This window comes from Lepidochelys olivacea, assembly GCF_965140295.1.
Source record: "Lepidochelys olivacea isolate rLepOli2 genome assembly, chromosome: 10".
NCBI lineage: Eukaryota > Metazoa > Chordata > Testudines > Cheloniidae > Lepidochelys > Lepidochelys olivacea.
Genome location: NC_140420.1, coordinates 83571848 through 83589145, shown reverse-complemented (window position 1 = coordinate 83589145; position 17298 = coordinate 83571848). Strand labels below are relative to the sequence as shown.

At 43.9% G+C, this 17298-nt stretch overlaps 1 protein-coding gene across 2 annotated transcripts in view; it reads left to right on the top strand.

Moving 5' to 3' along the window:
• CTDSPL2 (CTD small phosphatase like 2) overlaps positions 1–17298 on the top strand; it is a 71472-nt gene that overhangs the window by 44977 nt on the left and 9197 nt on the right. For both annotated transcript variants that reach the window (XM_084641367.1, XM_084641368.1), the window contains exons 9-10: positions 16192–16254; positions 16359–16438. In XM_084641367.1, coding sequence (XP_084497493.1) covers positions 16192–16254; positions 16359–16438 — 143 coding nt within the window. The remainder of the gene's footprint in view (positions 1–16191; positions 16255–16358; positions 16439–17298) is intronic.

The window sequence follows — 17298 nt, the reverse complement described above, 5'->3', positions numbered from 1 at the left end:
CTATGCTCTTTTGGTGATGGTGTGTTTTACTGAGTGTAGCTGAGAGCCAGCTTAGGGTCTAATCAAAAGGAAATTTAAGTCAATGAAAAAACTATCTTACAAGGTTTCTGTATCTGTATTTAATAACATTGTACGTAAACCTGTACCTCTTTTTATCCAATAAGATGATAATGCAGTTTCATCTATTGTGCCTTAGTTATGTCCCAAGCTTAGAATTGCAAAGGAGCAGTACCTTCACAAAGTAGACTTGATAAGGACAGCCTGTGTCTACATCAAGTATGTTGTTTTAGGATTCTTGCCCATCTGTTTATTTTATTGAAGTGCTTATACACCAGACATGGCAACCCAGAAAACATTCACCTCTTGCTACGTGAGGGATAATAAGCAGGAGACTAAACTGTCAAGAATTGAGTTATAACCGTAAAATTCAGGTAATTCCTGAACAGAAACTGGTTAATATTACATACATTCTTAGCTTTGTATTGTAGACAATAGCTAGCTATTTCATCTGCTTTTGAAAAGTGATTCTTTCAATTATCAATTTGGTCATCTCCTATGCAATAGGCCCATCTGAATTTCAGATCTCCAAACTCGCCCACAGAGTGTCATTTAAGCTTTCACTGGTATTGTCTCCTCCTGCTGGCAAGGAGGAAGTAAATGTCTGAGCAAAAGTTGAAGACAAATTATTAGGTAAGAAAATACTGTTATGTGTTTATAAACTACAATACAGTGTAGCTCATTGAAAACAATACCTGACATGGAAAATCAGTTTGTGAAAATGTTTTCTATTAGTCTCTGAACATTTAATGCCTTCAGTTAGACTCTTTTAAGAAATACTATGAAATTAATGATCAAAAACATGCTTAAATCTTTTTTTAAGAAAGAGTAAAACTTAGCTCAGTACTTCTTTTCCTACAGGATTTCTCCATTCTCTCACACCCAGTTTCACTAATAATTATGCAAATGGAGATCTGGGCTTCATACCATTATGAATTCTCTACCTAACTGAAGGTCATGAACCGATACTTTTGCAGTAGTGGGAGGGTGGATGAGCAAGTAGCTTACTTTGAAGTATATTCCAAAACTGGCCAACAATGATGCAGGAATGAAGTGATTATAAATATAGTATCCATTGAATGCTACAATACTTCTGTCTCTGGAGAACAAGAGTAAATATTTAATTCTTTAGTACTAGTGTATGAATTTATTTCATAATGTATTAGCACTTTGTGTCAGACACTCCCTTTTGTTACTTGGTTAAGAGGTTTGCACTGTATTTAGTTTATGCTGCAGAGCCACCAATCCTAGACACTAGGTCATCTTGCTCCCTCCTCCATCCAGAGGATACCTTCCCTTTACAAGTAGGCCTTACTCAGTCAAGAGATTTCTTTCTGTTCACTCAGTTCTTGGGCTCAAGAGTCTCACTGATCTTCCTGTTTCAGCTACATAGCCCAATAGTAGCTGATCAAAAGACATTTCACATATTCTACTCCACTGCAGCCAAACATAACTGGATTGTTCAACTCATTACTATGATAGGATGTGGCAGGGGTATCTGAGAATTTTCATTCCCCTTTTGGTGAAATGCTATTCCAGTAGTTTCTCTAAAAGAGCAACAAAACCAGCAGCCTTTGGATCAGTTGTTCAGGCTTCAGTCTGTGGTAGACACCCACAAAGAAAGCTACGATCAGATTGGGACCTCTTAGCCTCGATCTAATTGGACTTCTAGAACTATGTTTTTCTCACCTGGAGAGCCATAATCAACTAAGAATCTGCTGTTTCTGTTCCTTTGTATGATGATCTTCATCTTGAGTCTTTTACGATTGGGTAAGATGAGTCTAGTTGCAAATCCAGAACTGCTGAACTTCATTGACCTATAACTCCTCAGCATTTCTTTCAAGGACAGAGGAAAAAGACCCCTAAAGCACTGCAGAGTGGTGGACATCTAATTTAATAGGAAATACACATCTGGAGTTCTGCTCCTGTTACATTCTTCCTTTAGTAAAATAGCATTAAAATACAGGTCAAGACTGTTTATTTGGCTAGGTTGCTGCTGCTTATCTAAGATTCCTGAATTGTCACTCTGTGTGTCATTCGGAAGCCTACAATGTCTGTTGAGTAAGTGTGAAGCAATGGAAACAGCTACAAACATGGTTGAGAGCTCTTTTTGTTTAGAATGTCACCAGGTTACCATCCAGTTTTAAAGTTCTCAGCCATTTGACTTTACAAATTACATCCATGTGAAAGCAAGGCATGTATCTATGCCGTGCCAAGAGTCTCAGACCGTTGTGACATCAGAAGTAACTGAGCCAGTCACGACCCTTATGCTATAGCTAAATAGAATGCACTGGTTTCATTGGTTGAATGAGGGAGACTGTACAGATGGTGGATTACTTGGCCCAACTTTCACATCTGTGCAACAGCATGGGCTTTCAGCTACTAGTAGTCGTCATCATATGATATCTGGGTAACCAGACATATATTTCTGTGGGACATGAAAGAAGGAAGGGAAAAATAAGTAGTTAGTTCATCTGGTATGATAAAGTCTTAATGATTGTCTAGCTAATTATAGGATTTTTATTTAGAGCTGTGTCAGAGTGTTTATGATATTACAGAATATTTTCTCCTCCTCTTCTTGTTTGTAATAATTCCTTAGAAATTTAACTAAAATTCATGTCCTTACCAGTTTCTACCCCTCTTCTGCACAAACATTTTGTTGTTGTTGAGCTGCTGGCATTGTTGTTTAAAAAAACATAGTAACAATATGGAAACATTGTGGGGGAAGGGGTTGTACTTGTTTTCATGGATGGAGGTCAGATATACACAGTTACATGGACTATATATAGGAAAAAACTGCATGGCACAAATTTTAGCCTATGATCATTAATGTCTCTATTTCCTTGTTAAGAGAATGTAAGGTTTTCATTAAAAAACAAAATAACTTCTTTAATGAAGATTAACTAGCTAACTTAACCAGATCATGTTTAATTTTTCTGTTTGCTCTTGCAAATTATTGGATATCATTATTAAACTATTTTAAAATATCTGTTTACTTTTTTCATTCTTACCAGTTTTGAAGCTTGTAGTTGATCATTTTTGTCTTAAAAATATAGATTACTCATTCTGAGAATCACTTTAAAAAGTGCAGTTTCTTGAGTTCCATAGCTCTTCATTTGATTTATTTTTCCTTTAGAAGAATTTGTTTCATGCTGTATATCAAATAAAATAAATGCTATATGCTTTTTCCAAATTAGCCACTTGACGACATTTTGAAACACTTATAATTACAAATAATTTTGGTTTTCTCAACCGAGATTGGCTAATAGTTAAAGTCTGACAGCTGGCTTGAAAAATTTGGTATACATTTTCAAAAATGCTCTGGTCAGTGTTTCAGAGTAGCAGCCATGTTAGTCTGTATCCGCAAAAAGAAAAGGAGTAATTGTGGCACCTTAGAGACGAACACATTTATTTGAGCATACGCTTTCGTGAGCTACAGCTCACTTCATCCGATGCATCCGATGAAGTGAGGTGTAGCTCACGAAAGCGTATGCTCAAATAAATTTGTTAGTCTCTGAGGTGCCACAAGTACTCCTTTTCTTTTTTCTGGTCCATGTTGTGGCTTTTAAGTCATGGCTCGAGCTGAAGGGGTGCAGTGCTGCAGAAACCCCATAAGGAATCCTGATTTAGTCAGCTGGTGTTCCCTCTCAGGGGTTCTAGGTAGTGCAGGGACAGTTCCACCACCCTTTCAATAGGTGTACCTGCCTCTTCACTCAGTGGGAGTGGAGCCACAGAATTTAGGCACCTAGTGCCCCTAGTGGGCTAGCCAGGAGCAGAGCCTGCATTTCCCCTTGGGATTGTTCCTGGTCCCTTTACAAGGGCACATCGAGGTCAGGCTCCTTGTGTCATTATCTCTTTCCCTGCTCTTGTACACCAGATTAGACAATCAAGCCTTGTGTTCGTTACCTGTTATGATTGTAACTTACTCTCTACACCCTACTACTTTGAAAACATGAGGCACTGCTAGTACCTCTCTACATTGAGACAATACTTTATTGTGCAAGTAAGAGACAGTCTAGTCTAGTATTCTTATAAGTTTTCATCGTCATTCTGCCACTGACTCAGTGTGGCCTGGGGCAACTGAGGAAATCTCTCTGTCTCAGTTATGGAAAGTAATGGCAAAAATGACCATTAATCATAGCTATTTCTTTTCAAAAACTACATGGTGGACCAGAAAACGCCGGAGTTGGGGGTGGGACGGGACGGGGCGGGGCAAGACTTTATGTGTGCATGCACATGCAAGGGAATGTAGGCAGTGAAGGAGGGTAGGCAGAAAGTGGGGTGTGAGTATGCAGGACAATGAAGGGATGCAGGTGGGAAGGGTACACATGTTTGTGTGTTCAAGGGAATTTACGGTGCAGGGGAGAGAGGGAAACTTGGGTTGTATGAAGGAGAATGTAGAAGAAAGTAGGGAGGGAGCATTTGGCATCTGTGCACAGGGATAATGTAGGGAGTGACAAGAGAAAGGGCAGGTTTGTAGGATGGGGAAAGTGGGATATACTCTCCTGTTGCTTTACTATGCTCTGGTGAAACAAAGCAGCTGTAAATGCAATTTAACTGGCTAGTATGCTCTTGCTGCAGAGTGCCATAAAGGAGTCTCAGCACACCAGTGAACTGACCATAAAAGTTATTTTTTTTTTTTAAGGTTGATACTTCATATCTTCAAACAATTGGAAATAACACATGATAACATTCTCTTTGGGTTATGAAATTTTAAATTAAAAACAAACTGGGAAATTCTTAGCCCTGGTCTACACTGGGGGAGGGGAATTGATCTAAGTTACACAACTTCAGCTACGTGAATAATGTAGCTGAAGTCGACGTACTTAAATCGACTTACCGCGGTGAGTCGACTGCTGCCGCTCCCCTGTCAACTCTGCCTGCGCCTCTCATGGCGCTGGAGTCCAGGAGTCAATGGAGAGTGCTCAGGGGTTGATTTATCACGTCTAGACTAGACGCGATAAATTGATCCCTGCTGGATCGATTGCTGCCTGCCGATCCGACAGGTAGTGAAGATATACCATTAGAGAAAGGCATGTTAATATGGAGGTAAGGGTGAAAATACATATCAGTAAGGCTACGATTTTGTCATGGATATTTTTAGTAAAAGTCATGGACAGATCAAAAAGTCATGGATATCATGACCTATCCCTGACTTTTACTAAAAACATCCCTGACAAAATGGGAAGGGAGGAGAATCCAGCAACATGACAGCGGGGTTGGAGGGGGGGTGTTAAAATCTAATGTACATATAAAAATCAGTTTAATCTAACCTGGGACCAGCAATACTAGAATGCTGTAATCCTATAGGCAACTGTTTGATCATGGTGTATGTGTAAAATGTCTAGTCAGGTGCCTGATGAATCCGCTTTTGGTTAACCAGCCGAATTCGGGAGCGACCCAGCTTGTTACAAATTTCACAGATTCATGTGTTCTTTGAGTGCTTGCTCATGTCCATTCCATATTAGGTGTGTGTGCTTGCCTCATGCACCAGTGCTGGAAGTTTTCCCCTCAGTAGGATCCGTAGGGGACCAGCTCTGGCGTCCTCTGGAGTGACGTCCGCATGGCGCGGTATAAGGGGCACCGCTGGCTCCCCCCACCCTCAGTTCCTTCTTGCTGCAGTGATGGTGCTGGAACATCTGCTGCTTCGGCTAGCATTGTTTCGTTCTCTGTCCTTGCAAACCTTGAAAACCTGTAATATAGTTGTATATAATTAGTAGTTGAATTAGTTACCCTTAGTAGTAGTTCTCAAACTCTTAGTTAGTCCCGAACAGGACTCAGCCGGGGAACGGGGCGTGCCCCGGTCGCCAGGCTTTAAGTCCTGCAATTGTTGCAAACAGTTTATGCCCGTCAGCGATCCTCATAGTAGGTGCTTCGGTGAGGGGCACATAAGCGACAAGTGTTGTCTTTGTAAGTCCTTCAAACCCAGCACAAAAAAGGATCAGGACAATCTCTTGAAGGCCCTCCTGACGGAGTCAGCATTCACTCCGGCACTGGAGCAACAATCTGACTTGGCACCGAGCATTGCAGCATCAGTGCACAGTGCTCCGCCGTCGACATCCATGAGTCGCCACCAGTGCCCCTCTGTGGCTCCGGCCAAGATGACAGGAAGGGGAAGATCCCCTGCCTCCTGCAAGGGAAAAGAGAGGGCTGGGGGTGAGCCAAGACCCACACTGGGCAGCTCAATGCCCCGTTCGGGAAGTCAGGCCCCAGCTCAAGACAAGTAGTGTAGTCCATCCCATGCTTTGCCTGTGACTCCAGATAGTGGTACAGGCCTCTGTCAGCTCCAGGTGCCATCGATGCCTGAGGCTCTGCAGGCAGCTCAGGAGATTGTGACGCTTCCGGTGCTGCCCACACCGGCTCCAGCGGTACCCAGGTCTTGGGGTAAGCCCGCCTTGGGATCTCCGCATATGTCCCTGCCCCAGCGGTACCGTTCCCCATTGCGTGGGACGTCCTGCCACCACTTGCCTGCCCGAATCCATAATGCCTCAGATAGGCAGGCTCAGCGGAGCCCTCTTTGGTCCCTGGACCTTGGGCACTGACAGCAGGATCTGAGGCGTACCTCGACGGTAGCCTGGCACAGATCCACTGAGGCATGCTCCCCCCACCCCCCGGTAGGAGCACTGAGACCAACCCCTGCATCGCAGAGAGCTCGGTACACATCCTGGGACCAATTGAGGGATTGAAGTCACCGGATTGCCGTTGTCAGTCTCTGAGACGGGGATCGCCACATTTGGGGAGTTCCTCCCGGCAACTGGCACGTGATAGCTCCCGGTCCTGCTCAACGTCTCAGTACCAGTCAGATAGCATAAGGTGTAGATAGCCAGGTTTCCGACACCGATCAGCTGAACACCGTCAGTCCCCAAGGCCCTGACCAAGACGTTCGTCTCGCTCAGACAAGTCTGCCTCCAGACTCAGCGACGAGTACTGATCAGATAAGATCTGCCACTCCGCCAGATCCTGGTCGCTGGATAGTGACTGCTCTGGCTACAGTTCCGGCATCCAGCAGGGCTTCCTAACTGCAGGGCAACCTCCGATGCCTGCGTTATCACCTACATCATCAGCACCGAAACCTGTCCCATGGCCCCAAGCACAGTGGCCAGCATCATGGTAACCATAGAACCCCTGGGGGTTCACCCAGCCTTCCCAGGCTGCCCGCTCAGTGTTGGCAGCCTCAGACAGGCCAGTGGCCTCAACATCCTGACTTCCTCCAGTGCCCGGAACTTCGGGAGGAAGGACCCCACAGGTCCAGGAGGATGCAGGGGAGCAGCCTGCTGGACCACCAATGGACATGGATGCTCCTGTGGTACCAGCATCGTCCTTGTCATTGCTGGATGAGGCTATCACAGAACCCCCTCACCCAGTTCCTCAAGATGACGCTAAGGCGCACCAGGAACTATTGAAGAGGGTCGCATGTCAGACTCTGTGTTCGATGTCCTCTGCTCCCAGCCTGCAACTGAGAGTGGCCAATCACCAGGCCCTCCTTGGCTGCTATGATTACAACATGTGGCAGGCCATGGCTAAGTTCAAGACTTTGCTCCCTGAAGGGTCCAGGAAGGAATTCCGGGCGATCCTCGAGAAGGACACAACAGCTGCCAGAGTGGCCCTCCAGGGGGCTTCAGACGCGGCAGACTCTGCAGCCCGCACTATGGCCTCCACTATTTCCGTGCAGCGAGCTTCCTGGCTGCTCCTCTCGGGCTTGTCCACCGAGGCTCAGCAGTCGATGCAGGACCTTCCCTTCGACGGCCAGACCCTATTTGCAGAACAGATACCAAGCTGCATGGGTTAAAGGACTCCTGTACCACCCTGAAAACACTGGGGCAGTATGTCCCAGGCCCGGCACATAAGCGGTTCAAACCGCAGCAGCCTCAGGGACAAGGGAACCAACCTTGGCAGGACCCGCCTCACAAAAAGGTCAAGGGCTAAAAGTGCCACCCGAGCCACCCCATGCTCAGTCAGGCTCCACCTGGAATAAGCAAGGGGCCAAGTGACTGTTCTAAGGGTGCACCCAAGGGCGACCTACCAGACTATTCCCTGGATCCATCTTCTCTGTTTTTTCCCAACTGCCTTTCCTTTTTCCTCCCTGCATGGACTGCAATAACCTCAGACTGTTGGGTCCTGAACACAGTGGCGCAGGGCTATACCCTCCAGTTTCTTTCTGCTCCCCACTTCTGCACCCCCTTCCCTGTCCCTCTTCAGGGACCCTTCTCACAAGACTCTCCCTGTACAGGAGGTTCAAGGGTTGCTGCAGCTGGGGGCCGTGGAGGAAGTTCCTCTAGAGTACAGGAACGGGGTTTTATTCCCAACAGGTCCTCCTGGGAAGTAGGAAGCCCTAACTAGACTGACTTACCTGGCCAAGTGGACAAGATTTTCCCGCTGGGCATCCGAGCATGGCATCTCTCCCTTGTGCTCTTCCATACAGGCTGTCCTAGATTACCTGTTTCATTTGAGGAACTAGGACCTGGCACACTCTTCCCTTAGAGTACATCTCAAAGCCATCTCCACTTTTCACCTGCTTTTCACCCCCAAGGACAGACATTTGTTTTCCCATGACGTGACAGTCAGATTTTTGAGAGGGTTTGATATACTCTTCCCGCAGGTACAGACTCCTGTCCCACAGTGGGATCTTAACTTGGTCCTCTCTAGGCTCACTGGCCCGCCCTTTGAGCCGCTGGGCCCCTGCTCCTTTTCCCACCTGTCATGGAAGCTCGCGTTCCTGGTGGCGGAGACATCGGTGAGACAAGTCTCTGAGATTAGAGCCTTGACCTGAGAACTGTCGTACATCGTCTTCTACAAAGACATGGCTCATCTGTGGCCCCACCCAGCTTTCCTGTCAAAGGTGGTGTCTACCTTCCATATGAACCAGGACTTCTTCCACCTGGTGTTCTGTCCCAAACCGCACAAGACCAGCGAAGAGAGGTGTCTTCATGCACTGGACGTCCGAAGGGCCTTGGCTTTTTACTTAGAACATACCAAGCCTTTCCGTAAATCAACTCAGCTCTTCATCACTATAGCGGATAGGATGAAGTGCTTTCCGGTGTCCTCGCGGAGGATTTCCAATTGGATCACCTTCTGCATAAGGACCTGTTATGACCATCCAGATTGGATGGGATTCTGTGTGGTCCTCCCAGCTTTCTACACTGATGTAAAAGGATGTCATATAATTTTTGCACATGTCGTGGTACTGCCATAAAGGGCGACCCCACTTTCTAAAGCTGTCTCGAATGTTGCTGTACAAAATGTTCTTGGGGATATGGTCTCCTTCCATTCTCCTGATATGACTGAGCCATTGCAACCTCCTCTTCTTGATAGTAGTTTCTAAGTGTATCTATCATGTGCGCTCCAGCACCTCTGTGTTTGGTATTTTGTCTTCCTGCTCTGTTTTCTGGATCTTGCCCAGCCATCTCATGTGGAAGCTATTCAGTCTCCTAATGTGCCTAGCATATGTAGTCCATGTTTCTGAACATAAAGCAGGGATGACAGCATACAAGTCTCATAGATTTACATCTTCACCTTTGCCAATAGTTTGCTGTTATTCCATGCACGTTTCTGTAATAGCCCAAAATTCTTAGCTGCTTTTCTGATTGTTAGTTCAGTCTGATGGTCAAGATTTCTGCTGATCATAGAACCCAAGTAGCAAAAGCTGTCAACAACGCAGAGATTTACCCTCCAGAGTGATGTCAGGCATTGGTTCTTCCACCCTTTGGTACACGATCACAGTCTTCTTGAAACTAATTGTCAACTTGAAGCTCTTGCATGACACACAAAATCTACCCAAGAGATTTTGCAGGGAAGATTCACAATGGGCAACCAAAGCTGCATCATTTGCAAATAGGAAATCTCTCAGAACCAGCTCTTCCCCCTTGGCTTTCACTCTAATTCTTGCTATGTTGAACAAGCCTCCATCTAGTGTGGTTCGAAGATAAATTCTATCATTGCTGTCCTTAAATGCATCAGAGAGCAGGAATGCAAAGTAGAAGTTAAAAAACACAGCGGTTAGGACACACCCTGTTTCACCCTGTTGTTGATGTCAAAGGCACTTGATTCCTAGTCAGCAACGATGGCCCAGCGGTTAAGGTGATTAACCTAGATCTTGGGAGACCTGGGTTCAATTCCCTCCACAGACTGCCTTTGTGACAATGGGCAAGTCACTCAGTCTCTCTGACACTGTTCCCCATCCTGTGCTTTGGATGATTTTGTTAGCTATTTTTTAAAAAAGCCTCATCCACCTTCTTTTTGGGTTAGGTGATCTGTAGTAGACCGCTATCATGATGTGTATTAAGGTTCTTCAAGTATGTGTCCCTATGTGTTCTCCAACATAGTGTGTGTGAGTGCCTGTGTGCACTCAGTTGGAGATTTTAGCAAGCAGTGTCTGAATACACAACTGCACACCACCCATCATCATGCTCCAGTATCAAGGTTTATAAGGAGGTGCAAACCCACTACCACTCCAATTCCCGCTCCATAGTCCTTTGCTCAAGATGTATCTTAACAGTGTCCACTGCTAGATTTACAGCTTCCTTGCTCTTGCTTAGTATTTTATTTTAATATGTTTTTTCATTGTTAATGTTTTAGCACACATTTATGCTTTTTTGAGGGAACGGTTCCCACATCTAATCCCTTTCCTTTGTCAGAACTTTCACTTTCAGCCGTTGCATCTTTTCTGTCATTTTCCTGCCTGGGTTATTCCAAAGATCCCAGGCTTTAAAACCTGCTAGACCTGCCAAAGGTCTTTTCCCCTCAGTGACAGTGATTCCGTTGTCTCTGCTGTCAGGGAGAGTTCTGCGTCCTTTGGCCATGGTCTCTCTGACTGTGCCAGAGCCTTCAGCCTTGTTGAGTGAGGACCATGGGTCAGCTTCAGAAGTGAACCATTCCAAGAGGAAGAGACCCCACTCCCTGGCGAGAAACTCCAAAAGAACAGAAAAGTCACCTTCAAGGCCAGGACTTAAGGAGAGCTTGCATCTAGGTCAGCGAGGTTCTTTATGCTGGCCCTGTGGACGTACAGCACCAGAAGGTGCCAGGGCTGACCAGATGCATACTGCTAAGGGAAAAATTTCCAGTGACTGTACTTGGGGCATGCGCATGGCTACAATGGAATGGACATGTGCAAGCATGTGAAGAAGAACTTGTCATGAACAAGTCCATGATTGGTTGAGCCCATCTGGAAAAGGTCTGAACCAATTGGTTCTTCAGGGACCACTCATGCATCTGTGAGGCATCTCTCCTGGGGCGATCTGCAACCACATTGTTTTCCCCTGCCAAATGTATTGCTACAGGGTAAATGTTGTGGCGGATGCACCAATCCTATTTCTTTATTGCCTCTGCACACAAAGAGTGAGCAACCTCGTTTGTTTATATAATACATTGCCGATTTATTGTCCGTTACTTCCTGCACAATCTTCCCTTGCAAGTGAAGAAGGAATGATCTGTGGGCCAGGTGAACAGCTCTTAATTCCAGTACATTGCTGTGCAGCGTTCTTTCTTGAGAAGACCAGTGTCCTTAAACCATTAAGTTGCTCAAGTGTGCTCCCTAATCCTTTGTTGATGCATCTGAAGTCACTGTCCAGCATGGTCCTGGAGGAGTGAATTGCACACCTTTGAGCATGTTGGTCCCGTTTGACCACCAGCGTAGAGAGGCTGTAATTTTCTGGGACATGGTGAGAGACAACTGAAGACAGTCCAAATTTGGACTGTAGATAGGGATGTCCAGTGTTGCAAAGGTATCATTGTCAGAAGGGCAAATGGAGTCATGTAGATAATGGCTGCTGTAAACCCCTTTGAGATCCAGGAGGAAGTTTATCATCAATGTGGGGCAATTTCGGATCTTCAGTAGGCATTGCTCCATTTTGAGAAATCTGTCTTCTGGGAGAAGGGCTCTCCCTGCTGTTGAGTCCAATATGCGACCTATAAAGGGGATCTTTTGAATAGGACAAAAGACCGATTTGGAAAGCTGAGGAAAAATTCTAGACATGATAAGAGGTTGGTTATGGCTACAAACACTGTAGAAAGCTTTCTGTTCAAGTAAGACCAGGTTTTCAGTGGTCAAGAAATGGATGCTTCCATCAGAAGACCAAGATCCATTGCAGTATGACTGTTGATGATATAGAACTTCCTATTAATCTGTGGAGTTCCCTGTTTGTTCCTTCTGAGTACTCAGGCCTTGCCTACACAGAAAATTTACACCAGTTTAGTGAAATCAGTGCAAACCCTGCGTGGACACTCTTATTTTGGTACAAGAGTGACTAATTTAAGTTTAGCTTAAATTTGTTCCTAATTGACTGAAGGGTATACAAAAATAAAGCTGATTTAAATCAAAATAAAATTGCACAGTCTTTTGCACCAGTTTAACTAATTGGTTTAAAATAACACCTTTACTTAAACTGGTGCAACTCTATATGCAAACAAGTTTGTAAAAAAGGTAAACAGAGGACAATATCCCCCTCCTAGCCCTTTGGTAGCCTTCCTGATCCTGGTGTCCAGGATCTCATCCCTGCTCAACAGTAGTAGAAATTTCCATTTGCCAATTGTAAAATCTAGTGTCACAAGGCTGGTGGTATATGACACTTTAAAATCCTGTCTAAGAATCCGTCGTCTTAATTAAATTTTTGATTTTCTGCCATGTTCAAGATGTAGCAGCTAAGATTATGCTGGGTAATACTGGTGGTTTGCAATTTGACAGTGAGATTTCTTTTTTGTGTTTTTTCCCAAATGAAGTACAAATTCAAGTAGGTAATTTTCATGACTCCTAATCTAGTGCTATAGGTATTTCTTCAAGCCCAAACCCATATAATATAGGTTTCAGAGTAGCAGCCATGTTAGTCTGTATTCGCAAAAAGAAAAGGAGCACTTGTGGCACCTTAGAGACTAACAAATTTATTTGAGCATAAGTTTTCGTGAGCTACAGCTCACTTCATCGGATGCATTCAGTGGAAAATACAGTGGGGAGATTTATATACATAAAGAACATGAAACAATGGGTGTTACCATACACACTGTAACAAGAGAGTGATCACTTAAGGTGAGCTATTACCAGCAGGAGAGTCGGGGGGACGGGGGGGGGGGGGACATTTTGTAGTGATAATCAAGGTGGGCCATTTCTAGCAGTTGACAAGAACGTCTGAGGAACAGTGGGGGGGAAGGGGGAGGAATAAACATGGGGAAATAGTTTTACTTTGTGTGATGACCCATCCACTCCCAGTCTCTATTCAAGCCTAAGTTAATTGTATCCAGTTTGCAAATGAATTCCAATTCAGCAGTCTCTCGTTGGAGTCTGTTTTTGAAGTCTTTTTGTTGTAATATTGCGACTTTTAGGTCTGTAATTGAGAGACCAAAGAGATTGAAGTGTTCTCCGACTGGTTTTTGAACGTTATAATTCTTGACGTCTGATTTGTGTTCATTTATTCTTTTACGTAGAGACTGTCCAGTTTGACCAATGTATATGGTGGAGGGGCATTGCTGGCACATGATGGCATATATCACATTGGTGGATGTGCAGGTGATCGAGCCTCTGATATTGTGGCTGATGTGATTAGGCCCTATGATGGTGTCCCCTGAATAGATATGTGGGCACAGTTGGCAACGGGCTTTGTTGCAAGGATAGGTTCCTGGGTTAGTGGTTTTGTTGTGTGGTGTGTGGTTGCTGGTGAGTATTTGCTTCGGGTTGGGGGGCTGTCTGTAAGCAAGGACTGGCCTGTCTCCCAAGATCTGTGAGAGTGATGGGTCATTCTTCAGGATAGGTTGTAGATCCTTGATGATGCGTTGGAGAGATTTTAGTTGGGGGCTGAAGGTGACGGCTAGTGGCGTTGTGTTATTTTCTTTGTTGGGCCTGTCCTGTAATAGGTGACTTCTGGGTACTCTTCTGGCTCTGTCAGTCTGTTTCTTCACTTCAGCAAGTGGGTATTGTAGTTGTAAGAATGCTTGATAGAGATCCTGTAGGTATTTGTCTCTGTCTGAGGGGTTGGAGCAAATGCGGTTGTATCGTAGAGCTTGGCTGTAGACAATGGATTGTGTCGTGTGGTCTGGATGAAAGCTGGAGGCATGTAGGTAGGAATAGCGGTCAGTAGGTTTCCTGTATAGGGTGGTGTTTATGTGACCATCACTTATTAGCACCATAGTGTCCAGGAAGTGGATCTCTTGTGTGGACTGGTCCAGGCTGAGGTTGATGGTGGGATGGAAATTGTTGAAATCATGGTGGAATTCCTCAAGGGCTTCTTTTCCGTGGGTCCAGATGTTGATGATGTCATCAATGTAGCACAAGTATAGAGTAAGGGCATTAGGGGACGAGAGCTGAGGAAGGATTGTTCTAAGTCAGCCATAAAAATGTTCGCAAAAAGAAAAGGAGTACTTGTGGCACCTTAGAGACTAACCAATTTATTTGAGCATAAGCTTTCGTGAGCTACAGCTCACTTCATCGGATGCATACCGTGGAAACTGCAGCAGACTTTATATATACACAGAGAATATGAAACAATACCTCCTCCCACCCCACTGTCCTGCTGGTAATAGCTTATCTAAAGTGATCATCAGGTGGGCCATTTCCAGCACAAATCCAGCTGGTGATAGCCCATCCAAAGTGACAACTCTTTACACAATGTGCATGACAATCAAGTTGTCACTTTGGATGGGCTATCACCAGCAGGAGAGTGAATTTGTGTGGGGGGGTGGAGGGTGAGAAAACCTGGATTTGTGCTGGAAATGGCCCACCTGATGATCACTTTAGATAAGCTATTACCAGCAGGACAGTGGGGTGGGAGGAGATATTGTTTCATATTCTCTGTGTATATATAAAGTCTGCTGCAGTTTCCACGGTATGCATCCGATGAAGTGAGCTGTAGCTCACGAAAGCTCATGCTCAAATAAATTGGTTAGTCTCTAAGGTGCCACAAGTACTCCTTTTCTTTTTGCGAATACAGACTAACACGGCTGCTACTCTGAAACCCATAAAAATGTTGGCATACTGTGGGGCCATGCAGGTACCCATAGCAGTGCGCTGATTTGAAGGTATACATTGTCCCTAATGTGAAATAGTTATGGGTGAGGACAAAGTCACAAAGTTCAGTCACCAGGTTTGCCGTGATATTATTGGGGATACTGTTCCTGACGGCGTGTAGTCCATCTTTGTGTGGAATGTTGGTGTAGAGGACTTCTACATCCATAGTGGCCAGGATGGCGTTTTCAGGAAGATCACCGATGGATTGTAGTTTCCTCAGGAAGTCAGTGGTGTCTCGAAGATAGCTGGGAGTGCTGGTAGCATAGGGCTTCAGGAGGGAGTCTACATAGCCAGACAATCCTGCTGTCAGGGTGCCAATGCCTGAGATGATGGGGCATCCAGGATTTCCAGGTTTATGGATCTTGGGTAGCAGATAGAATACCGCAGGTCGGGGTTCCAGGGGTGTGTCTGTGTGGATTTGTTCTTGTGCTTTTTCAGGGAGTTTCTTGAGCAAAAGGTGTCGTTTCTTTTGGTAACCCTCAGTGGGATCAGAGGGTAATGGCTTGTAGAAAGCTTATGCTCAAATAAATTTGTTAGTCTCTAAGGTGCCACAAGTACTCCTTTTCCATATAATATAGACACGCATACACATTTTTACTGAGTTACTAAGTATGCTTATGTTTTTGTCAGCCTGGGGCATTTGAATTGGTGGAACTTCTTTATTGGCTTCTGATACCTGTGTATCAGATGTGTAATTCTTAATGGAAGAAGGTCATTGAGAAGGCTGACTAACTAGATGTTGACATTCATCGTCTTGTAACGTGTGGCTACTGACTGACAGAACCTGAAGCAGATTGATCAGAGTTGCAAAATACAATTTTTAGTTAAGAAATTATTACCTGGTTCCTGTATTTTTAAAATGATTTCTGACTGCATCAAGTTTTCCAGTAAGTCAGTTAAAGATTACTTTACCATTTTACCTTTTCACTCATAGAAGAGTTGACTGATATTGCAAGTTAGTTGAAATATTTTGAATGTTCAAATATTACTGTATGAGTAATCTATCATTTCTGTTCAGTGTATTCATAATGACCATTTTTCTTTAATAATCTGTACAGACTGTCTATAGCTTCAACTGTCCCTACAGTAAAGCCACTTTGAATCTTTCTGTATTATTTATTTAAATCCATCTCTTATTTCTATAGGTTTATGTGCGGTTAAGGCCGTTCTTCAGAGAATTCCTGGAACGTATGTCTCAGATTTATGAGGTAATAATACTTAGATATCTCCCTGAAAGTTTTTTTATATTATATTTACTCATTTATATATGATGCTAAATAATGATGCAACATTTTCCTCCTCTAATTTATAGATCATTCTTTTTACTGCTTCTAAGAAGGTGTATGCAGACAAGTTACTGAACATACTAGATCCTAAAAAGCAACTGGTCAGGTAAACTTGATTAAAAACTTGTGTAAATATCTAATGTTAGGCTAAATGATTTCTTAATTATAATTTTGTGAAAAATAAATGGATCATTACACATTAACTACTTCGTTGTAGTGTGCCTCACTAAATTGACCTAGTGTGTATGCATGAAGGGGGAAAATGAGAGGTGGAAAGGTAATTGAATTATTGTACAAGGGATACTAGTGACATAAATCCTAGCCATTTTTGTACTCCAGTCTGACGCTTAAAGCGTATGTATCCCTTGATCCATCATAACATATTTGAGATTTACTCATTACATCCGATGAAGTGAGCTGTAGCTCACAAAAGCTTATGCTCAAATAAATTTGTTGGTCTCTAAGGTGCCACAAGTACTCCTGTTCTTTTTGTGAATACAGACTAAAATGGCTGCTACTCTGAAACCACTCATTACAAATGTAATTCTTCTAGCACCTCTTTCTCTGCTACATCATCAATATTTGACTCATTTTTAAGTGTATATCAAGAAAACAAATTGTTTTTGTCAGAAAATAATTCATTATTTGATGACTTTTTAAAATGACTTTTTATAGGACAATTCATAAAACTAATTTTAAATCTGTTATCTGCAGGATCAAAATATTTGCATCTTTCATTCAAGCATGAAATGATTTGTTGATGATTCTGGTAACAGTTATTTAGCCTTATTCATTTCCTAGTCTCTTTACCTGAAGCCTGGGCTATGATGTAGGGGAGTGTCTTGTATTGCTCAAGAACAATTCCTCAAGATTTTTAAGGAAATGTTGGAGGGATTTGCATAGTGATCCTCATCGGAAGGATGACAGACTTTTTGGATGGGAAAGTTGAAGCAGAAAAAAAGGGGA